Source organism: Chionomys nivalis, chromosome 2, assembly GCF_950005125.1.
Source record: "Chionomys nivalis chromosome 2, mChiNiv1.1, whole genome shotgun sequence".
Lineage (NCBI taxonomy): Eukaryota > Metazoa > Chordata > Mammalia > Rodentia > Cricetidae > Chionomys > Chionomys nivalis.
In genome coordinates, this window is record NC_080087.1 from 18,699,246 (window position 1) to 18,724,231 (window position 24,986).

The following is a 24,986-nucleotide window of genomic DNA, read 5'->3' on the forward strand; positions in this document are numbered from 1 at the left end:
AAAGTAAAAGGTAATTAAATCAGTTCAGGATATTTGCATTATAACTTCAATGAGCTTGTCATAGACTCCCTGGAAAACTGACTGGGGCTGAAGGAAGAAGTTACGAAGAGACATGATGATCTGAATAAATGTATTAACAAATTCATTGACACACAGGGAACAGACATAGGTTCTGCTGTCATACGCTTCCAACCATCCATAATTCCTTCCTTCTTCTATAATGACTTCTTGACAACCTCACCTTTGCCCTTGCACGTCTAAGAAGGATGATGTCTTCTCATTCTCTCTGTGGTGGGAGGCTCGAGCACATGGTCCCAAGATGGTGGCATTATTTTGGAAGGTTTTAGCACTTTTAGGAAGGGGAGCCTTGTGGGAGGAAGTGAGTCACTCAAGAGTGGGCTTTGAGGTTATATAGGCTCCACTTCCTGTCCACCCTCTGCTTCCTGTTCAAAGATGTAAGGTTTTCTAGTTGCATATTCCTGACACCAATAGCATTACCTACTGCTATCCCTTCCCCTCCATGATGGATTGTTTTCCCTAAACTGTAAGCCTCCCTTCCTTAAGTTGCTGTTTCTTGGCTATTTGGTCACAGGAACAAGAAAAGTAATAAATCCATCCCTCCCCCTTTGATCTATATAAGCATCTCCTGAATGAATGAATTGGTGAATGGATGAAGGAAGGAAAGACAGAGGGAAGGAGGTAGGAAGGAAGGAAGGGAGGGATGAAGGAAGGAAGGAAGGAATAAGAGAGGGCAGGAAGGAGGGAGGGAAAGAAGGATGGAGGGAGGGATAAAGGGAGGGGCAGAGTGAGGTGGGAAGGAAAGAACAGAGGGAGGGAGGGAGGGAGAAAAGAAGGAAGGAAGGAAGGAAGGAAAGAAGGGAGGGAGGGAGGGAAGGAGGGAGAAAGGGAGGGAGGGAAGGAGGGAGGAAGGGAGGGAGTGAAAGAGTAAGTGAGGAAGGAAGGAATACTGTGCCCTCCACAGTTCATTCCATATTTGCCCCAAAAGAGTTCTATGAAAAAGAGAATCCCCGTTTTCTTCATTTCCCCCTTCTGTCATGAAAACAATACTTTTTGAGACTAGAATATACTTTTGTCTAACTGGAACAGGTTTCCAAAAGCATCAGTGCTGACTAAGAAAATCGTGGTGGGAGTTTATTGGCCTGGACTTTTCAGGGGAGTCAGAAACCAGGGCCTTCATTCTGAGTTTGGTGAAGACCTGAGTGAGCCCATCACTCTGAATCTCCTTTGCAGAAGGCAGGCGCTCACCCCATCAGAGACCATCCAACTGTTCGTGGTCCAATGCGGTAGGACAGTGTCCCCATGAATACCAAGAGCTCCAAATGACAGAGGAGGCCATGCTGACCTGTGATTGCCTCCTCCGAAGACTTTTATCCCCACTCCCCTTCCCCGTGAATCTGTGCTTTATTCGGGGCAACTTCCTTCAGCTCCCAGGTTCAAAGGAACACACAATTATAATTTGCAGTCAGGCAAAAAGAGCCATGACTTCAAGTCAACAATGAAAGAGCAGGCTTCAAGGCAGGCACAGCAACATGATATCAATGAAGTTAATTTAGGGTGTGCAACTAAGCCCAGAAATGCCACCGATGCTCTGAAGGGTCAATTTCGACCTGTCTCACTCCACTGTCAGATATGGGACATTTGGGAGCTGATTCTGACTTCTATAGCACAAGGCCAGACTAGGACTAGACAGCGGCCATTCACCTCTCCCGCTGTCAGAAGCTAGAAATCTAGAGAATGTCAGCATGACAGCTTCCCTCTGAGAGACCTCTTCTAAGACATAGCAATGAGGCACTAGTAAACTAGAAGAAGAGAGAGAGAGCTCTCTTCTCTTCATCCCTCTATAGGAGCACTAAGACCACCAAAGGGGCTGTACTCTCATGATCTTATGGAGTACAGTCCTCTTCCTAAAGCCCCATGTCCAAATACTATCATTTTAGAAAAAAGGATTTCTAATTAGGAATTAGTGTCAAAGAAACATGGTTACGCCATAGCAGGGACACCTAGGAGCAGCCAGAAGGGTGAATCATTGGAGCTACAGATAGCACAAGAGTCCACCCTTACAAAGGTGTGGCAAGGCAGGGGATAGGATAGTAGAGAGGGCCGCCTAGAAAGGCCTAGGATAGTAGAGAGGGCCGCCTAGAAAGGCCTAGGATAGTAGAGAGGGTTGCCTAGAAAGGCCTAGGATAGGATAGTAGAGAGGGCTGTCTAGAAAGGCCTGTATAGGATAGTAGAAAGGGCTGCCTAAAAAGACCTACCAGCCAGCCTCCTGGAAAGATGGGATAGAGTGGCTTCCTGGAGGAGAAACGGCCTGTGTCTACTTGAAACAAGGCGAAAGCAACATGTAACATGAAGGAAGTGGAGACATATGATTCTGGCCAACGGACTCCCTGATGACCTGTATGGAGAGCCTGAAAAGAGCAGCCTGGTGTGAGCAGGATGTGAACAACTCCACAGACAACTCCAGAGAAGTGAATAGGATAGACCTCTGAGCCCTGGGTTGTTCCATCCTAAGAGGCCAGGGGAGAGAGGGATACAAATTTTCTATTTGGATTCTAGCAAACAACCAAGCTTCTGGAGCTGGCTTTTCCAAAGCACTAAGACACAGAGGCAGAGGGCTGGAGGCAAAGGTGAAGGAAACCATGTCCCCAGGACCATGGCCCATGGCTCAAGCACTCTGCACCTTGGCCTCTTCAGTTCCTCTTTAGCGATGCAAAATCAGTAAGAACTTCATGCACTCATATGTCAGGAGTAATGGCAGCATCCTGGCTAAGTGACTTGGGAATTAATATGGCCCTGAACAAGGATAAATGACACCTCTGATCTGTTTTTTTTCACTACAAAAGGAAGAAGGAAGACAACATCCCCCCTCACACACATACACAATTCATAGAATTATGGAAAGAACTGAGAAATGAAATGGATGAGTCACCTGAGTCATGAATTAATGGTGGAAGCAGTAATAGCAGAAGCAGCTGTGGTCAGGGGTGCTGATGGTTGCAGGAGTACTGGTCCTTTAAAGGCAATGAGTGACCCTTGCTGTAAAGCAAGTAACAAATGAAAAGGTACTGGATTTCAGTGGTAGCTAGGAGAAGTCAGGAAAACTAGACACAACCAATCTGAGCAACAAGCACCAACAAGACTTTGGGACTACTGGGTGTGTCAGGCTATGGAGATGCCAGCGATAAGGATGCCACATATTTTCCTGGAATGACTATGAATACCCAGAGGGAACTGAGGAAGAAGAGCAAATTTGTAGAAGAACATAAGCAACGCCCTCACAGACAGCTGGCCATGAGCCTCCCTTAAGGCATCTAGGGAAGATGTCCATTTCAAAGTACCTTGCAGATGCCTGGAATTCAGGCTAAAAAAGACAGATTTAGAAGTTGTCAACAGACGGACGTCAACTGGAGGCACTGTTAGGGAGAGTTACATCACCCAGAAAGACTATGCACAAATGAAAGACGCAGTAAAGGAGGTGAGCGGGGGCTGGAGATGGGCCCCAAGAGGTGTCATCGTGGAGGCAGACACTGTACAGACTCAGAAAGGATCTGGGAATGGGAACTCAATGAGAGTGAGGGGATGAATCCTCGGGGGGGCAGCGCTGGCTTAAGATGCTCAGGGACAAGGGAGAACTTCAAAAGGAACAGACAGGCTGCCTACACTGTTAGAAGTCAAGTCAAAGTCAATAGTAAGCAAAGCCACTTGACTAAGACAGAAGACAGTCCTTAAACCAGTGGTGATGGGATCTGACATCATTTTTCTGTGGCTGAAAGAAGTATGTTTTGTGGGTGGAGAAAGACCTGGGAAAAAATAGAAAGGAAAAGAAAAAAAATAAGATGGTACCCAGGGTACATGGCAGAAAATGAGAAGCATTGGTTTGGGTAGAAAAACAAAATGGCGGTAGCTACTTTAAACTGAGGAGAAAGATTTCTAGTGGCTAGTGAAATTGAAAGTGTGGATGGAAAAAACAGTAACAATACAGACACAGAGGGAGCATAGTCAGTGGAGAGGTGTGCCTGGTGCAGCCTCCTGGGATACCAGCTAAGAAGACACCAGTGGAGAAAGGAGGAGACAACAAGAGCCTTAAAAGTCTGCCAAAGCTTGAAATACCCAAATGCAGGAAATGAGAGACAGTGCCATGGGGAGGGGGGGGAATTTAATGAAACCATGCAGAGGAAGCACAGAAAATAAAATTCAAAACAATGTAGCACTCACTTCCCTCACTCCAGGGCTAGGGCAGGTTGTGTGCAGACAGAGAAAAGGATAGAAGACATCAGAAACAAACACACATCATCATCATCATCGATGGGCCTGGCAGAGTAGCATGGCAGGGTCACTTGAGAGCAGCCTAGAGACACATGAAAGGTTGGCTTTTCTAATGCACTCCCTCAATTTAAATGTACACAGCCATTATCCATCTCTGCCTCCTTGATGTAGCTCTTTGGAGCCACGAAGTTGGAATATATTTAACAATGCCAAAATACAACAGTAAGGATCCAAGATAAGATATGAGTTACAATAACGAAATAGATGGACTTTTCTTTGTTTACTACATCTACAATAAACATTGCTAGTTAGTTCTAATCCTAAAACACCATGACTTTCTGTCTTAGTTAGGGTTCCCATTGCTGTGATGAAACACCATGACAAAGCAAGTTGGAGAGCAAAGGGTTTATTTGGCTTATACTTCGACATTGCTGTAAGTCAGTCACTTAAGGAAGTCAGGACAGGAACTCAAACAGGGCAGGGTCCCAGAGACAGAAGCTGATACAGAAGCCAGGGAGGAGTGCTGCTTACTGGCTTGCTCCCCATGGCTTGCTCGATATGCTTTCTTATAGAACCCAGGACCATCAGCTTAGGGATGGCACCATGAATCATGTGGGACCTCCCCACATTGATCACTAATTGAGAAAATGCCTTACAGCTGGATTTCATGGAAGAATTTCTTCAACTGAGGCTCCTTCCTCTCTGATGGTTCTAGTTTGTGTCAAATTGACACACAAAACCAGCAAGTAGATTTTCTTAGCACTTTCTGGTTAGTCCATTTTCCTTCATCCAAACTAATCCTTAAAAGTTCAGGAACCGTGCCCTACTAGAGACAAGCACAATGAAAAGTAACGTGGCTCTTGTTTTCAAATAGTTAAAAAACACTGAATTATCTAATATCAGGAAGACCCTGGAACATATTTGCTTATGTTCAACTGAAACAACACACAAGCCTTCCATCTACAGTGGATGCAGATATGCTTCCCCGAAGCTTAGCATTTGATTGACGCCAGCACCTTGTTTCCTGACTCCTAGTCCACTTTCTCCATATCACAAAGAGTCACCAAGGGTTAGTGGCCAGTTAGAAAGCCAACAAAAACAACAAACACATACCAGCTATTATACTATCCTTGATGTTTTGCCAGCCAGGTGAAGCATGAATAATAAAACCTCAAGAGAGAGAAATTGGAGTTTGAAAAAGCAAAACAGCCAGCCACTGGCTCTTACCTCTATCTCAGTCTGAACTGATGATCCTCCCTCCAAGAATCTCAGAATGAGACTGAGCCTGAGAGCTGTCTCCTCCCGTTTTATAATTCTCTCTAGGGCTGAGATTAAAGGTGTGCACCACTGGGATTAAAGGCATGCACCACCAGGTTTCTATGAAGCTAGCGTGGCTACTGGGATTAAAGGTGTGTGTTACCACTGCCTGTTCTGTAAGACAGAACTGTTTTACACTCTGATCTTCAGGCAGGCCTCCATCAAGTATGATCCCTACAACACAGAGGGGCAAAAAAGGAGACGCAAGAGATCAAAGGAATTGTCTAATCTCATACACCATTGCTAAATAAGGGGCAACAGTAAAAATGCAAGTTAATCCTGCCACAGAGTACAAGTTCCTAACCTCAGGTTTCCCTATTTCTTACTTTGCCAACTACTGCAACAAAATATTTGACTAAGAGAAACTTAGGGCTTACTCTGGCTCACAGTTTGAGAAGGTACAGTCCACTGTGATGGGAATACAGAGTGATGAAGTGACTGGTCTCACCGCTGCTAAGTTAGGGAGTAGAGAAAGGTGAATGCTGGCATTCCCGTCGCTTTCTGTTTTTATTCAGCCCAAGACCCTAGATGTCCAGGATCACATTGAGTCTTCCCACCATCTGTTAAATCTCTCTGGAAACAACCTCACAAGACACTCCAGTGAGTTTGCCTCCTACAGGAGACTAAGTGTGTCTTTCTTTTCTTACATTGGAAATTCAGAATTCTTTTATCCATAATGTTGGTTTTTTGTTTTGTTTGTTTTGTTTTTGTTATTTTATTTTTCTTTGTTTGCTTTTTTTTTTGCCTATTTAATTTATTCTTTTGTACTAAGGGCTTAAAAGTCTTTGTGCTTACAGACATGCACTAGGGGAACCTGGAATGTTACACACACAGGGTTGCTCCTTCAAGGGAGGGAATGAAAAGTCTGTTTTCCACAGGGAAGGCTGGAGTGGACGAGCTTTCTAGCCCTATGACCCATGCGATATCTGTGTGGCTGGAGCTAGCACCATAGCCTCCTCCAGACACTTGACATAAAGTTATTTTTCTCAGTAAATTGCAAACCCATTTTTTTTCTCAGTCAATATCCAGAACCTGTCTTTATGGACTTTGTAAAGAGTTTCAATGTAGCCATGTCTGATCTGTGTTTTAGCTTACTTTGTTCCTCAAGGAGACCTATGTATACTTTGTTGTGCGCAGGACATCAAGTTAATCATCACCAGAATAATTTTTGCCAAATTGATCTATGATTAAATATGCCTATAATAAACCACTTGTGGTCAGACTCTCAGAATCTGAACCAGCATCAACTATTGAGTTGCGCTGAACCGACTGCCTTCCTGCCTCCCTCAGCTCATCTCTCCACTACCTGTGAAGGTTACAGAGATCTCCACACCTTAGTACTACTCTCTGTAGGTTGCATTTATGGTGATTAAAAAAGTAATAAAGCTTTAAAGTCCATTCCTAAATACCCCGAGAAGCGGGATTCAGCACATGTCCCATAGGCTGAGTCTAGGCAGCAGCTTTATCTCCCAGCTGAGATGCCAACGCTGCAGCAAGGCAGGCTAACTCGATGCTGGCGAGCAGAGGGGTGTGCTCAAAACAAGGACTTAACGCAGAAAATGAGAGGTCTCTTCTGAACATGAGAGTGAACCCACAGACAGACCTGTGCCCTGGAGGCCACGCGGGGCCATAGGACATGATCTGCACAAATACAGAAAGGTCACAGTGAAACATGATAATCTGTACAATTGGCACACCTATGTGAATAATGATGTCTTTTAATTTTTAAAAATAATAGGATGGGACCAGCAAGATTACTCAGCGGGTAAAAGTGCTGTGGTTCAAATCTGACTGCCCAGATTCAATATTCAATTCCCAGGACCCGTGGTAGAAGCAGAAAACTGACTCCTGTGAGTTGTCCACTGACCCTTCATATGGGTGCCATGACATATGTACAACTGTTCTCTCTCTCTCTCTCTCTCTCTCTCTCTCTCTCTCTCTCTCTCTCTCTCTCTCTCTCTCACACACACACACACACACACACACACACACACACTCTCACACACACACACAGGAATGACAAATTAAGAAAAAACAATAGTATGATTTTGTAGTATGATCTTGGAACACTAATAATCATAGGTCCATAAGTCAACTAAAAAGTAAAGACTGAAGGCTGAGGAGTTGGCTCCCTTGCTCAGCAAGCAGGAAGACCTGACTTCAGATCCCTAGCACCCAGGTGAAAAACTGAGCGTGGCTCCACATGCCCGAAACACCAATGTCAGAGGGGCCAATAAGTCAGAAGACCGCTTTTAAAAAGCAAAAAGATCAAGAAGACCTCAAATGTGGAGGATGAGCCAACACTGGAGAATGTTCATGGCTAAGGTATGCTACCATCCCAATGATTTGCACTTAGCAACAGATTTTAATTTCCAAAGCAAACCAAAATGCAAAATTAGAAATGCAGACGTTACCTTGAGGTTGGGAAAGCTTGGAAGAAAATGACAGGATTTACCCAGTAAACCGTCTTGCAACACTTGTCAGGGTAGACATTATGCCAGATTTCAAGTCTCTTAAAAAAAAAAAACAGTTTGGAAGATAGCAAAAATTCCTTAAAACAGAATTTTTTACATATGGATGCAGATTTAACCTAGCAGTTCTGTTACAATCAGATTCCTAACTCAAAATCTCACTGTGTAAGCTTTCTCACAAGATTAAAAAAAAAAGAGCTGTAAGCACATAACCCATCACTGCAGGATTTAATGACCGTGTTTGTCTATGAACACAAGTCTCTTGGACTGGGTGAGAAGGGGCCTAGTCCTGGGCTCCACTCCTTCCATGCCAAATGGGCTTCGAAATAATTTTAGCTTATGCTCCAATTGACCAGAATTCCTTCATCTATTGTCAAGAAGCTTTCAGAGCAAGAGCAAGCTCCACCTAGATGGGCATGAGCCAGAGGCATGGGCACAGGAAGAAAAAAAGATGGTAACAAATCCCGGACACGGACTGAAAAGAAGGCTGAGTTGGTACAGGCACACACCATCAAGTCTGAGCCCCCAGAGTCCACATGTTGGAAGGAAAGCCTAGCAGTACATGTGGCCAAATGCCCTCCACCAGGTAGGACTGCCCCGGGGGGAGGGCACCAAAAGAGAAGGCACCTGGGTCTTGGGAAGATTTTTCTCAATTCTATTCCAACTCAGAGCTCTGGGGCATGTGAGAACTCAACATTCCACACTTAGTCTTGGCGATTAATTCATTATAAGGATGCAGTTATCAAAGTAGATGGGTAGAACACATTTACAGTCACACCTATTAGCTTAAATACATAGTGTTTCCAATATTGAGACATCGAGACATGACCTCTGTGAGTCATTTGTTTTGTACAGCTACAGCTGGGCCCATAGTTACATGGTGGTCACACTGCCCCTCTCCCGAGACACTCCCACCTATGTGAGCCTGTTCAAGCCTCTTAGCCTTCCCTAAGTTGGTTTCCTTATTTGTCAAGACAATGACAGCAAGAGCCCTCTCATCTTAGGAGTGCCGTGACCAGGAAATGAACTGGTGCATGCCAAGTGGCTAAAACAGCTCCTAGGACCAAACAAGGGCTCTCTACACGTCCACTCCACTAATCACCAAACAAAGTTGCCTGACTCCTGGAAATTCTATGTAAAAATCTCGGCCAGGCCTCTGTGTTGCTTCTTCCCCTTTCCTTTCTAACTTCAAATGTTTTGTTTTATGGTTTGCAAAAGAAAATTGTTTCCCACCCTCAAAAGGACAACTCATCTAACTGCCGATATGTCTGGTACAAGTCCTTCTAAAATTAAATATGCATTCTTTACTGCCCAGCTCGGCAGATAATGCAGGCCTCTTGCTGGTATGAAGCTCGAAGTCTAGCCAACTGGCTTGCTGTGCCACTAAGCATTTGAAAGACATGGCCAGTTCCAATTTTAAATATTAAAGTAAGGATCTCTGTGAGTTCGAGACCAGCCTGGTCTACAAGAGCTAGTTCCAGGACAGGCTCCAAAACCACAGAGAAACCCTGTCTCGAAACCCCCCCCCAAAAAAAAAATATTAAAGTAATACTTCCTAGTCTTCACATTCATAAGGTTCAAATCTATAAGCCAGGGTTCTCATCATGAAGCCAAGGAAGCGGTGAGAAACTCCCACTTAAAACAGAGCCCCTCAGTGGAGAAATATATGGGAAGAGGTCCACCATAGTTGTGTAGTACCCCACATGTTTCTTTATTAGTTACCAGGTTCCCCATCATTACAGTACGCTCTAACTGCTCACACTCTCAGATTGACTTCTGTCCTTCTAGTCCTTCTAGTCTCCAACGACTGACAGCGTTGAAGGGAAATACGGACACACTGAAATGTGTGCAGAAAAATCTTACAGAATTTCACACACACTCTAGTTGTTTGTTATGGTCGAAGGCCTAAAACCTCCACAGGAAAGAGTCAAGGTCATATTTACCCCTTTGAAATACTGGTCTAAACTACACATTCAATGCAGTGAACATTCGAACTTACACCACCAGCAATTACTCTGAAGAATTTGCAGAATGTATTATTTGCTGGGCTAAGCAGGTAGAACGCTTCTCCTTTCCCACGGTATCTCTAATGAAGCATTGCTAAACTCACAACAGTTCCTCTAGTAACTCAAGTCTTCTCCAAACCTAACAAAGGATACAAAACTCAACAGGAAATAAGGGAAATTAATTATATTCTACAGAGGCCTGACTGAACACATCCAATAACCCAGCAAGAATTCCATCTCAATCAAACACATTGCTTCTCTAAAGAGTTTCACCAACTCCCTATTTTAAAAACCCATGATCTTGTCCAATGTTGCCAATTTTTACTTAAGCAACTAAATGGGCTTTCGTGAAAGCTAGACCAGAAAAATAATTTTTACAAGCTTATTGTTTATACAGTCAAACTTCATTATATTGCAATCATTCATCAGTAGCCAGCATGGAGAATGCTGTTGCCTTGTGCAGTATGAGTGCTAAAGAAAATATGTGTTCACAATAGGCCATGAAATATGTGAAAACAGGAGGGCCACACGGATTGGTAAAGCCAGCGAGCTCATCTGGCTTTCATTTTTGCCCAAGAGCCTACCAGTTACAAGAACGCAAATCTAGCTTTAACTTGGAAACCACATTCTTAATTATTAATCTCCTCCACGCTTGTTTTCATTCCTTCCAAACTCCACTAGGCTAACTGAAGTAGAACACTTCACTGAGAACCTCTGTTGCTAAAGACTCTGGGGAAATCATTTGGCCTTGGTCATGTTTCTCCCTACATCAAATGTATGTGTGTCAGACCTGTGCATGACCTCACACCCTGAACTGTGGGGAACCGGGGGCTGTCGGGAAGAGCTTGGCTACCCTGAGCATGCAGCTTGGGAAGGCAAAGTAGCAGCAACAAAGCTCAACCTGAGTAGCTTGGGGAAGAAAGAGCCTTGAGGACTCACGAGTAGGGGAGGTGGGAGGCTGAAAAAGAGAAAGCGTTGGTTTCACAGTTGTGAGCTACAAGGGGACTTTGAGATCCCCAGAACCTCTCCTCTCCATAAGCTTCTTAAGGTTCTTTCTCTTTATTCCCACAGAAATCCGGGCTACCCAGGATCACGGCACTCACTAAAGGCTCTCCTTTCCCCAGTCTCTACTAGGGTGCAGGCAAGGTGAGGCACTCCGAGTGCCACTGGGTGTAGTTAGGGCTGTGCAGACAAGCTCTGAAAACTCGGAGGAAAATCCTGGGCTTCTCGAGACCCAACCCTCTTCCCACGCCATCAGGGGAGCCCGCAGCTCTCCGGGTACTAGGCTGTTGAACCCAAGTAGAGGTGTCCCAAGTGCTGCGCCCCAGCACCCAGGGGAGAGAGATCGCGCAGTGACCCGCTCTGGGGTTTGGTCCCCAAGAACCGGAGCAACGCACACGCGGGAGTCAGAGCCACTGAAAATTCCCGGGAGGGCACAGAGGGGTGAAAGAGAACCCAACCCTCCAGCCAGTGCCCAAGTACCTCGCAGCCATACAGCTGACCCAGCTGCTCCACGATCCATTCCTCCAGCACCAACCGTTTCCGAAGCTCCTTACGGTCATATTTCACTGTCACTTTTCCCTGCTGGTGACGTCGCTGTTGCTGTTGCACCTGCCCGGTAGCGGCCACTGTGGCCACTGGCGCCGAATCTTCCCTTGAGGAGCCCGAGCCGCTGCTGGATCCCGGGCTGCCGCCTGTGCCACCACGGGGACTCTGGAAGAAGACGCGCGCACCGCCGCCACCGGCACCGCCGGCCGCCTCGCCACCGCCAGTCACCACCGACATGTCCCCGAGTGCCGGAGCCCGAGAGTGGCCCGGAGAAGGGGCGGGCGAGCGCCCCGCGCCGCTACCACCGCGGCCCCGGCAGCCGCATACGAGGGCCCGCACCTGCTCAGCAAGTCTGGCCGCTGGATCCTGGCGAAGGGAGGAGGGAGGAGGGCGGGCAATGAGGGCGGGACCGCAGCCTTAAAGACGCCTCCGAGGACCCTGGTGCTGTAGCCCCAGAGACCGCCCCCGGTTTGAGAGTCGTCTGAGGTGGAGAATCTGTCCCGGGGGAACGGGCCCGTGTTGGGTTGTGTAGTCCAGAAAGGAGACTGGCGTGGATTGTCTGGGTGGCAGGGGAGAGGCGGTCTTGCACACGGGTATCCTCGTCTCTTGCTCTGCTCATTCGAACTGTGCTTCTTTCGCAGTCCCGGGGAGCACGAAATCTGTGGACTCCCACAATCTGGGTCAGCTCTTTCCCACAGGGTAAAAGGTCCTGGGAAATGACCGAGCTGCGAGGTCCTCTCGCCCGAGGGTCTTCCAGGATGACTGAGAATGTCTCCTCCCCTCTCCTTCGGCTGGCCCCACCCGGTGGTTCCAAGCACACATTCCTATTCACGCCATGACCACCACGGATGCCCCTTCCTCTGTCGGATTGGTAAGAAAATTGACGAGGCGATGTTTGTGCAATCAGGCAATCACCACGATTGAGAAATTATTCCCAGACCGGTTTTTCCTTTTCTTACTAAGCGCCCTTGATTCACCCTAAGCTGGGAATCAAAGGTTTGAACAGCACAGAGAGTGAGGGGCTAGTGCCATCAGGACCCCAAGCGTTTCGGGGTTAGCTGGGCTTAAAATCTACTGTTGTGTTCTCAGCTCAGACAGCTTTCCTCCCAGGGCCATTTCTAAACAACCTCTTTTTCCCCCCAGGAAGGCAGCCGCATTGACTAGCTTACTTGAAAAACATCATGCAACCAAGTAGAATTACGAATGAATGAGCTTATTATAAGGTTGAGGGCAGAGAGGTGGGATGCGGAATTATAAACAGAAAAGCATGTGTGTGTGTGTGTGTGTGTGTGTGTGTGTGTGTGTGTGTGTGTATAAAATTACAGGGAGACACTAACATATTCCTGTTGTACATAACAACTCATTTCTGTTCGGACAACTGGGAGAAATCACAAAGACATTCAAAGAGAAGTAATCAACGGTTAAGATTGTTAAAACAAGCTGGTGAAGGTTCCCAGAAGCTCTCAGAAGGAAAGAAGCCATCATTTCAGCTCCCTCTGAGCGGTTTCCCCTGGAGAAATGTCTAGGTGGGCTTCTCCGTTGTAAGACAGAAAACAAAGCCGTGGTCAGCAGGTCAGGCTGTGCATCACCCACTGGCTCTTCGGTTCTACCCAGGTTCTAAGATGCCTTTGTTTCTCCAATGTGGGGTTTTCCAGCAAGAATGTGAGGGAATTTTCCCAGGCTCCCATGCCTGCAGTTCACTGGGAGGACATCATGAGGCCTTGAGAATCACAAAGGAAGGACCTTAGAGAGGGTGTCCTGTGCCAGGCTGTTTCTTTGAGGCCACCAACCAGCTCCCAAATTATGACAGAGACTTATTATTAGTTTTGAATGCCCAGCCTAGCTTAGGCATGTTTCTGACTAGCTCTAACTTAAATCAACCTGTTTCTCTTTATCTACCATTTTGCCTGGGGCTTATTACCTTTGCTACTTCTGTGTGTCTTACTTTTACTGCTTCTCTATGTCTGGCTGGCTGGCATCTGCCTGGCTTCTTGCCCCCAGGCAAGTCCCCCATTCTCTCCTCCATCCTCTCTCCTTTTTTCTTGTTCCTCCCTTTTCTTGAGCCTACATGTTTTCCTATTTATTCTCGCCACCAAGTAGCCTTGCCTATCCCGCTTCTGACCAGCTATTGGCCATTCAGCTCTTTATTAGACCAATCAGGCGTCTTAGGAAGGCAAGATGAAACAAAAGCAGCCCACCTTTACAGAATTAATTCTTACATTCTTACATTGTTTAACAGATGCAGCATAAACAAAAGTAACACACCTTTACACAGTTAAAGTAATATTCTGCAGTATCAACAAATGTAACACATCTTTGCCTGCCTGGTTAAACAAATATTCCACAACAGTGTCCTACCATAGGGTGGGTAAGGTAGGTCTTGAACTCCTCTCAGAAGAGTCAAGACAAAAAAATAAAAATAATAAAAACCAGATCTCTGGAGAATGCAGAGGCCATCTGATCACTAGGTGAGCTTTCCTGCAAATCTGTCAGAGATGAAGGAAATGAATTACCATGTTAAGACCCTGGAGACAACAACCATTCTCTATGTCATCCACCCACGGTTGCCTTGTAGGGTATTTCTGACTGTCTTAAACACCAAAGGCACAGCCAAGTGGTGAACGTCTTCACAAAATCCACCTGCATGCCAGGAGGAAGTGGAGGGATAGAGGGAGCACAACAGTCAACAGTGATCCCCTCCTGCGTGAGCTCCTCCTCCAGTCAGATGGCGGGTTCCTTGCCAAGTTCTCGAGACCAGTCCTAACCAACTGCACTAACCAGAATCTAAATCAAAACAGAAACCACCGAAATGTTAGTGAAGGAGAAGCTATACAACATGTCTGCCCTGGCCTGGCGCTGAGACCCTACAATACTAGTTATTTTGGAAACTGTTGTGATCCCAAAGCATGGCGAACGGTAGGAAATTCCCGCGCCCTGCCCTGAAGTTTTGGACAATGAAGTCAGTCATTCCAGCAAGGCTTCAAAGAAATCGTGAAATTTTCACTAAGTTCTTTCTGAATTATTCTGAAGTCAAGTCTTTCTCGCGGCGTAGGATGAGATCCTTTCCCCCCTTGGTGCTTAAAATTCAGTTTTCACTTGCGATTTCAAAAGGGACAAAGTAGATGCCATGCACCAGACCTTGTAGGAACAATCACCAGTGAGTCGCATAGCTTCCATGCCCTAATGAGTCACTCTTACAGACAAGTGAGAATGGAATTAATACAGATCCCCTCTCTCGAGAAACGCATGTTTCTCTGACCCATACATCACTGACGTTGGAAGTGAACTCCACCACCCTACACACGCTTCCTTCCGTGCTTGAAAACACAAACCTTCACACGCAGATCTCTGCAGACTCTTCACCAACTGCTTTATAGATTTCCCAAGGCAAAGCCAAGATGTTTGGAAATAAAGTAATTCTTTTTAGACTGGGTCCTTTTATTAAGAGGAGTAGTTAAGCTGGCAGAATTCAGCCTTCAAGAGCTCTTGCCTCATACCAGCAAGGTCCTGGGAGCCATCTCCATGCCAAAAGAAAGCAAAAATGAGAGCAAACTCAGCAAAACTGAGAGTTGTTCTCATTTGTAGTATATATACATATGTGCATATTATATATGTATACATACACAGGGGCAATTTTTTTATTCTGGTAAATCACAAATGTTTGCTTTTGTATTTTAGTAAGTGCAATGGAAGGATCTTAGAAAGCAAGAGATGAACTTTCCCCGTAGGCAATTATTTCCTCCTGAGAGCGACCTAAGAAAGTGGCTGTTGCCAATCTCCTCTCTTCAGATCTTTGCTTTCTTATTTTGGCTGTTTTTTCCTCCCTTGATATTTTATTTGGGTGAAGGTGTTTTGTTTTCTGGAGTTATATAGGTCTTCTATCTAAATACGATTTTTATGTATGATGTTAGAATTATTTAAGAAGCAGTTCTGGGAGTTCTTCAACCTCCAGTGAAACAGATGCTTCATGAATGTTTATGCTCAGACACAAATTTCCTTGCCACCAAAAAGACCAGATATCATCATAATTACACAACACCTGGAGATCTCCCTTGGGGATGTTATAATTAGACCCTAAGGTCACAAACTTAAACACAGTGTTCTTAGCTAGAGTAATAAGGCCAGTAATGCTATGTTTAAATCCTTGGGCTGGCAGGATGGCGCAATGGGTACAGACACTTGCTGCCAAGGCAAGTTGTCCTCTGACCTCCTCACAAGCTGTGTGTGTGCATGCACGCACCCGCGTGAGCACGTGTGCATGCGCGCGCGCGCACACACACACACACACACGTAATGGTGCATATATCTTAATTTTCTCAGGGTATGTTAAGACAGACAATTAAACAGTGGTTTTAAGTCTGGTTTTCATCTTAAACAAGGAAGAAATCAAATATGTGCCTTGGGAATCTGTCCATGATGCACAGTATTTTCAGTTGTCAGAAGAAAGTTAAATAGAACAGGGCTGTTCCCAGTATATATCAGCTGTGGTCTTTCTTTTGATCTGTGTGTCATCTGTTTTGAGCTTCTTCTACCTCTAGGCCTTTGATTCTGTAATTTAGTCAGAACTCCAACATGAATCCAGCTCTTACTTGCATAACAACCAGCAGTTATTAATCATAAGTCTAAAACTTTGTCTCCATGAAAATTCTTAGCCGGCCACCCATACAAGATAAAAGATATGGGTTGATAGGGTGTTGGGGGGTGGGGAAGTGGGGGGTGGGGGAGAGGGAGTGGGGGGGTGAGATGGAGTAGTGTGGGCATGTGGGGGAGTGGGGCATATGGTGGGGTGGGTGACAGGTGTGGGGAGTGAGGTGGGAGGATTCGCAGTTTTAAAAAGTTTAAAATCCTTCCCATTCTATTGACTCTAACTCATAGTACATCTTGTCTCTTTCTGTAGAACAAGGTTTAAGTTTATGGAAGTTGTTATCCTCCCATCTAGTCAAGGACTTTTGTCTTCTTCCCTTTCTTTGCTGGAAGCCTCATCTTTTCTCCTGTCCCTGTCCGCTCCTCCACAGTTCTGCCACTACCGGAAGTGTCCTCAACAAGGTCACCAGCCAACTCCTGTGGCAGGAGTCCTTAATAGCTTGTATAGTCCTTGATACACTTTTGTAATTTGACCTCCTGCCTTCTTTGATAACCTTGATCTCCAAGCCCTCTCCCCCAAGGTCTCCATCTCAACAGCCTCGTGGTTCTCGGTTGCCTGCCGATTGAGGGCTGGCAGTGGGGTTTGTGCCTTCTTTTTCCCTTAAAGGTAGGTGGTTCCCAGCCCTACTCATGACCTGTTCTTTGCTCATTACTTATGTCAACTTACACAACAAATAGATCCTTCAAAGGTAACGAGTTTGTCTGGGCTGTCAGTGAATGGAGATGCATGTGGGCAGACTCAAAGAGAGGGAAGGAAGGGGGAATTCTAAAGGCACGATGGGAAACATTGCACAAGCTCTTTTGTAGGAATAATCCTGGGGTACAGGAAACAGCAGCCAGGGTGATGACAACACCAGGCAGGGAGGTATGGCACAAATGCCGCTGCAGAGACGGCCTTTGGTTAAAGTCGCTGTGGTCCTTGTGCGAGGCTGTCATTTGCCAGAACTGCAGCTTCCGGCAACGCTTACTACACCTACCTGCCACAGAGATCCCACAAGACTGAGCTGGTCTTGGGTCCCAGCTTCAGATGGACAGCAGAGGCGTTCAGAGCTGAGGCACTGGGCAGACATGATTAAAGTAAACAAGTACATACTTTTATTGAATCATTAGAGGAAAAAAAAAAACCTTACATAGTGAATATTTGGGGTAACTTACACTCAGCAATGTAAAAGGTGCTCCATCCCAGTGTTTTTTAAGTATCCATCCGCCCCACCATCCGCTCCACCATCCGCCCCACCATCCGCTCCACCATCCGCTCCACCATCCGCTCCACCATCCGCTCCACCATCCGCCCCACCATCCGCTCCACCAGTCACAATAAGCAATATACTTTTGTTGTGACCCAAGTATCTACACACATATATAATTCTTTATATTGCGTGTGGTCCACTTTGACACTCTAGAGTCTGTATTCTATTCTGCTCCACTAAGTTTAAAGAATGATGGTCACAGCCTGCTAAACTGATTTCCCAGCCCAGTAGTACAAAGACTTCAGCATACCCAGTGCTGCTGTTGGCGGAGTGTGTCGGTAAGGCCCAGCCCCAGTTCTCCTTCCTCTTGATGGCAGTCCAGGCTGGTTATTGGTTCACTTGGCACTTTATTCCTCTAATATTAAACATCCTAGCAAAGCAATTTTGACCCTGGGTAACTGACAGGGATCATATGTAAGATCCTTCCAAAAAGAGGTGCCACAAAAGAACCAGAGAGAGCCTGCGGTATGTATCTCAGTGGTATGGTGCTTACCTAGCATGTATAGGCTCTGGGCTCAAGACCAGATCATGTGAGTGAACGTTAATGATTCCATGGTTTGCTTCTGTCTCAGCTTTGTCCCTCTCTCCCAGACTTCTGCCCTCTCATCTTCTGGCTTTGGGTCCCTCCATCTTGAAAGCCTTCCTTCCATTCTTGCTGTTGCTAATGCAAATATGGCCATGTCATGATGAGTGAAAAGCGCTTGCAACGCCTCCCGAAATTTCCATTCCCTTCAGGCTACAGTCCAAAACAAGCTGGCCTTGTGCACAGGCTTGTCTTGAGCTGGCACTGGCTCTATGTTTCAGTGTCTTCTCAAACTCTCCCCACCCTGTTCTCAGGAAATTCTTTCAGCCCTCTTTTTCCTGTGTCCCCAACCTGTGTCTTCCCAGGTTCCCCGGTGTCAGGCTGGCCTTCGTTCTGCCTCTGCACTAGCTCTGCTCTCTGCCCTTGGACCAAGTCCTTCCTGACGACCCTAGTCTGAGGGAACTTCTGCTTTCACACTTGCTCTTGGTCACCATGCCTGCCAATCTCCTGTCACCCAGGAAGCATTCGTGTGACCCACTCTTTGCTCAGATGTCATTCCCCAGACAGGCCTTGCCTCTACACCCTCTAGCCTCTGCCCTCCCTCTCTTTCTTTTATTTGTTTGGAAGTTACATGTGTATGTGTTCATCGGCCCATTGTACCAGTAGAACGTGTATAAATAAGGACAGGGATTTTGTAGCTCACATAGATATTTCTACTTTCTATAACTATGAAACAAACAATGGCCACTATATCTCATTAATGACAGGTTAGTGGTCATCTGCTTCTCCCATTAAACTGAGAGCTCTCAGAGATAATGGCGTAGCTAGTGGTTGTATCTACTTTCAAGCACAAGAGCAATGCTTCACACATGATAGATGATGCCACACACTAGTGAGAGAGTCGGCCTGTCTCCACACACCGTTTCTTCAGATTCTCCACCACAAATATGGAAAAACTCAGATCTAAGGCTAGGGGTTTAGCTCAGAGGTAGAACACTTGCCAAGCATGTACAAGATTCTGGGTTCAATCCCTATTACCAAGTCATAGAAAAGGTGAGAAGAGGAGAGGGGAGGGGAGGGGATGAAAGGGAAGGGGAAGACATAAGATGGAAGGAGAGGGGAGGGCATGAGATGAGAGGGGAGGAGATGTGGAATGGGAGGGGAGGTGATGGGATGGGACAGGAGGTGAGGGAAGGGAAGTTTGGGTTTGTCTCACCTCCCCCAGCACAGGCCCCGATAGAGTGGTACTGGTTTCAAATCCTAGGGAGCACGCTTCTCACTCCAAAGAGACACTCCCCTGAGTTTTATTATATTTCCATAATGAACAAAGACACAATTGTCTCTCAGTTCTACCCATGAGTGGAATCTGTACCCCCTTCCTTCAAGCATCCGCCTTAGCTTTCTAATTCACCACTGTGAGCAAGGGACTGAGGAAGCAGGTGGCAAGCCAGTCTGTAACTCTGACTCTGTAACCTCATCCAGGAGTTCCATGAGCTCTTTCTCTTGCCACAGCTGCGTAAGTAGGAATAATCTCAAAGCTGCCCCTAAGGCTGCAGAGGCCTTGTTTTGTTTTTATGAGGTTCACTGTAGAGCAATGTGTGGTCTTGTAGTTACAGCTAACATGTAGCTGATGTCACTGTGAGTCACTGTATATGACAGCATTCTGACTAACTTGGAGCCTGTGCTATGTCTGTGCTCTGTGTCTAATAACCCAGTCAAATGCCTCAAAAACCGTAAGCATCTATCTTGATTGGGCTACTTATGTCACCGTGGGCCAATAGCAGACTACTCAGAACCAGTTTGGGAGCCACTCTGAAACACATTGTACTGGTTTCATTTTGCAACTGTAAATAGCTTATAAATTTTAATAACTATAATGATAGCAATAGGAATTGAGTGTTGCCCTCCAGCCTAAGAGAATGCAACACTGGCTTTAATTTCTTGTTTGAAGATCTTCCATTAAAATGCCAGTGATCCTAGTGACCCAGAAGGAAAAGAACCCTCCCACTGAGATCACATGGTCATCACATGCCAAGTACATGCCATGCAGAACCGTGTGGATTCCTTGTTTTAGAAATCCACAGCCCTGTGTGGATCTATAACTGTCAGAATCATTGCATGATGCTGAATACTATAACAGGGTACACCACAGTAGAGGGGTGTCTGGATACTGGTAAAGACCCGGTACATCCACTATCAGTGTCCTGGAGGACTGGATGCTCTTCCACAAGTCAGAACTCCCTAGCTACTGCCAATGAAGATGGGAAAAGCACTTACTATGGCTCTGTGGTTAGATTCAGGAGAGTTCTAGACCTCACTATGCTGTGTATACTCACTTCAAGGAGGCGGGCCACTCTTCAGGGTAGGCAGTTCCTGTGCTAGTCTTATCTGTGCTCAGATGACCTAACCAGATAATGGTTTGGGTCTAATGATACCACAAGTTATTCATCACTGGCACCTACTATATCGTAGGCACCCTATTTTAATGTTATCTCATAAAAAGTTTTCAATTACCCTGCAAGACCCTAACTCATTTACCGTTACTCGTTATTTTCCCCCCGCTGCTGTGACAAAAGTTTATTCCACTCACATTCGGGAAACTGGGAAGCCCAACAGCATTTGGTGAGGGCCTCCTTGCTGCCTTATAACACACATGGCAACAATCATCCCATAGTGAGACTGAGCAAGCAACCAGAGCGAGGTCACGTTTATAACAAAGACACTCCTCTGACAAGCCACCAACCCGCTACTGCCTGAGGGTTTGAGTCTAACTGTGATCAAGGGCTTTCTGGAAGCGGTCACCTCCCAATGGTCCCACTTCTTCCCACAGGGGATACAGTTTCCACATATTCAGAGTCACTCCCTGGGTGTGTGCATCTACCCTCAAGGCTGCATCGCTGGAAGATAAGGAGGCTGGAAGATGGGCTCTGAGGTAGAGCTCCTGCTAGGTATGTGCGAGGCCCTAGGTTTGATCCTCAGAGAAGGAGGGGTGCTAAGGAAGAAGGAAGGATGGAGTACTAAGGATGGGGAAGGGAGGAAGCGGGGAAGGGTGAGAGAGAGAAATGGAGGAAGACAGCAATAGAATTAGAGAATTAATTTATTTGGTGCTGGGAATATAGCTTAATAATAGAGAATTTACTTGCCTGTCATGTGCTAGATCCCAGGTTCAACCCTTAATACACCATTCTTCCCTGCCAAGGAAGAAGTCATGCCTGTAATATATAATGCCAGGGGTACGTAGTAAGACTGTGTATTGAGAGAGATTGAGGGGGGCAGCTCCCAACTTCCAGAAACTAAGCAATACTCCACACTGAGATTTAGTTGGGACTGTAATTTTTATCTGATGATGCTGTAATCTGTAAGATCCTACTGGAATGTTCCCATCCCCTCAGTTCTGGGTCTTTAGGGCTATGTTGTAGGTGAGGCTGGAATCTCAGGGTTATGGCCACACAGAAGAACCCCTTTTCTCCCATTCTAGATTGTTTTGGTCAAAGCTGCAGTCTTCCTGAGAAAATCTCTGGGGGACAAGCAGCCTCAGAGAAACACACACCCAATCCTCTCCGGGGTGGCTCGCAGAGCTCCAAATGTCCTTAATGAAAGTGGTTTTTCTTCCTCCCCCTCTGGGCTCTGAATGGTTACATTCTTAACTCACAGGGCTCACCAGCAGCCCCCTGCTCCTTGGTGAATGGAATACAAATCTGCTGCTGGACTCAGCCCAGACAGACAAGACAAAAATCTCTGCTGTTCCCTCTTGGCACTGGGGTCATCTGAAAATTCTCCGATTATTCTACCGCGCAGCTAGGATTGAGAACTAGTGTCCTAGACCACCAGGGACCATGTTTTGGATGACAGCTACGTTATTCAAATATTACTCTCATTTCTCAGCCTCCTACCCCTCCTTCCCACTCCTAAACGCTCTCTGCTCTGTGTCTTTGCTCCACAGAAAACTGAGTCAGCATCACGGCTGCACCACCACCTCCCCATAAGCCTTGAACCAGTTGTGGTCATGGGTAAGCACGCCACAGCAAGCATGTGGAGGTCAGAGGTCAACTTTCAGGAGTTGGTTCTTACCTTTCACCTTGAAGCCAACCTGGTCTACAAAATTAGTTCGAGGACAGCCCCGGGGGTACACAGAGAAATTCTGTCTCAAAACAAACAAACAAACAAACAAACAAACAAACAAACAGTGCGTGGATACTGAAGTATGGAACTATTGACAGTCAAGGATGATTGCTGAAGGAAAGGCTAGTTTTTGGTTTTATTTGTTGGTTTGTTTGTTTTCAGAGATGAGATCCCTGAGAAGCTACCTATGGTCTAGTAGATGGTCCTATGTTCATGTACATACAGGCAGCATTAAATGAAGTCAGTGGATTGATGGGGGTGTAGAATCTGGAGGGAAAAGTGAACTTTGAACTATGAATTTTGGAGGGAAAGTGGTGGAATGATAAGGGAAGGAGTTGGGTGGGAGGATATAGGAGGTGGATTTGACCAAAACACATTATATGCATGAATGAAATTCTAAAACAATTTTTAAGCTTAAGAACATGGTCTGTCATAATCTTGTATAAAGAACAATATTATATTAGAAATCACAATATATTTAAAAAAATAAATAAGGGTGCTTCTGTTTTTCATGCTTGAAGTAACAGAAAAAATACTATTGCAATCTGTCAAACACATACCGCTGAAAAAAAAACAGATCAAATTATTACATTGGTGTTGTAATACAGCAAAATGAAACAGCCTAGAAAATGAAGCAAGCGGTAAGTGTGCCAAGTGTGAGCAGGGCAGACAATAGTGAAAACAGGCAAGGCAATATGCAGTGGAATGTGGCAGTGGCCCATTCCCACAAAAAGAGAAAATTATAAAATATTCCACAGATGCCCTTTGGCTGTCTGAGCACTAACAAATGGAGAGAAGGAGATTTAAATGGAAAAACCCAGCAATGCATTAGAGCATGGTGGAATGAGGAGGAGCCTCAAGGTTCTTCCAAACCTTTGCTCGTACATATCAGAACCACAATGGGAATAACTGCCATCAAGTTCCGAGATAAAAACTCTAGTCAACGCATGATTCTCGTGAGCTAGGAAATCTCAGACTTTCTGAGGAACTCTAAGAAGTTTATTTACATATCGTGCTGTATCCTCTGGTTTGCTCTTTCAAGGCTGGCAGGCATGGGGCAGGCCAGATGCCACACAGGGCTGATAAGCCAGGCCATCTGCAATTGCTGAACCTAAAAGACAGTGCTGGGCACGCTGGTGTCCCAGGGCTAATCTGTGTGTGAGTGAAGTGGGTGCCTCTCTTGACCTTCCAGGCCACCCTGTTCTTAGGTTCTTGCTCCACGTGTCCCATCCTCCAGCGCTGCTCTTCCTGGCAGTTTTCCGCAAGCCTGGCCTTTTCTCATCTCTTGTACTTGGTCCTTCCAGGCTGGTACTCTTTCTCATCTCCAGGAGAGTAGCTGCTTCCAACTGGTATAAACCACAATGAGACAATAACAAGGGCAAAAGACCTATACTAGGCTTCAGTGCACATATATGTACAAACACACATACATGCATAGGCACACATGCACGCAAATATACAAATGACTAAAGACACCTATATTACTTCCAGGGATGCTTAGCTCTCCACATATTAAGGGTCCTGGGGTCCTGTCCAGGCCCATCGAGGAATCACAAACTGTGGGCATCAATGTTTGTCAACCACGGTTTCTGGTGTGAGGGCAACAGGCCAGTCCCATCTTGCCAGTCCCGCTGGAAATGCTTCCCAAGGCCAAGGGCATCATGTCTAAGTGGATGACCTCCACAGGCACATGTTCTCACTCTGCACTTCATGAGGAGGGAAGGAAAAGGACATAGAGTACCACACTTAGAATTAGAAATAGCCTTTTACAAACGCTAATCATCCAAAAGTCTAATTTTTAAAAATGATAAATTTTACACAAATGCAGAGAATGGCCACCACGATTAATAGAAACTGAGCCCAAGACCTAGTAAGTACACCAGGGGATATAAAAAAGAGTCCAGAAAGAAAGGGCTAGCTTGGACAGGATGCTAAAAACTAGGTGGGCATGATCAAAATATATTAATTACATGTATGGAAATGGCATAATGGAACCCAGTATTCTGGACAATTAACGTATGCTACCAAAAAAAAAAAAAAGAGAGACTCTGGGCCAGTGAGTCATGAAAGTCACTTTCTGCTCAAGCCTAATGGCCTGAGTTCAATTCCCGGGACCGCATGTTGGAAGGACAGAAATAAGCCTTGCAAGTTGTTGTCCGACCTTTATACATGTACTATGGCATGAGTGCCCACTCAACACAGACACACACACACACACAATTAAATAAATATTATAATGATTTTTAAATGTCCTTAAGAATCTTTAAAGGGACAGAAATCTGGGGTGTCCAACCTTTTGATAATCACCACATGCAAATATCCTATACAATTGTGTTGGTCTATATTTCTAGCTATGCTAGAACATATGTCCCTCAGGCTACAGGTTAGACATGTCTAAACTGGCTTGTTAAAGCTTGGAGATTTAAAATATAAAATCAAAGTGAACTCTGAAAAAAAACTGTGTGGAGCTAGAGATAGAAACTAATTTCAACACAGGGTATAGAGCAAAGATCTCAGAAGAAAAAAATGGGGACTGGATTTGGCTTGTATTAGAATGGAATTCCCAGTAGCTATCATGGTATTTGGCAAGCAGCAGGTATAATGAATAAATTTATGACTATATGTGTTAATCTAAAATATAAAGACATTTAAACTTCAAATGCTGTTTGGACCAAAAAACATTATCTTTATAAGCTATAATAGTTTCGTATTACTTTTCTCTTCAGTTTTCTAAGAGAAAGACATTACGAATCATGTCATTATCCTAGAAGTCAATTTTTAAAAGAAATATTAATATTACTACTGTAGTAACAATGGC

At 45.4% G+C, this 24,986-nt stretch overlaps 1 protein-coding gene across 1 annotated transcript in view; it reads right to left on the minus strand.

The window, feature by feature from the left end:
- The window catches only part of Ppp1r14c (protein phosphatase 1 regulatory inhibitor subunit 14C), a 101,659-nt gene extending 89,356 nt beyond the window's left edge, over positions 1-12,303 (minus strand). Inside the window, exon 1 of the mRNA XM_057761893.1 lies at positions 11,564-12,303. Within this exon, the coding sequence (XP_057617876.1) occupies positions 11,564-11,866 (303 nt within the window). The 5' untranslated portion in view covers positions 11,867-12,303. The remainder of the gene's footprint in view (positions 1-11,563) is intronic.
- Positions 12,304-24,986: the final 12,683 nt, after the last annotated feature.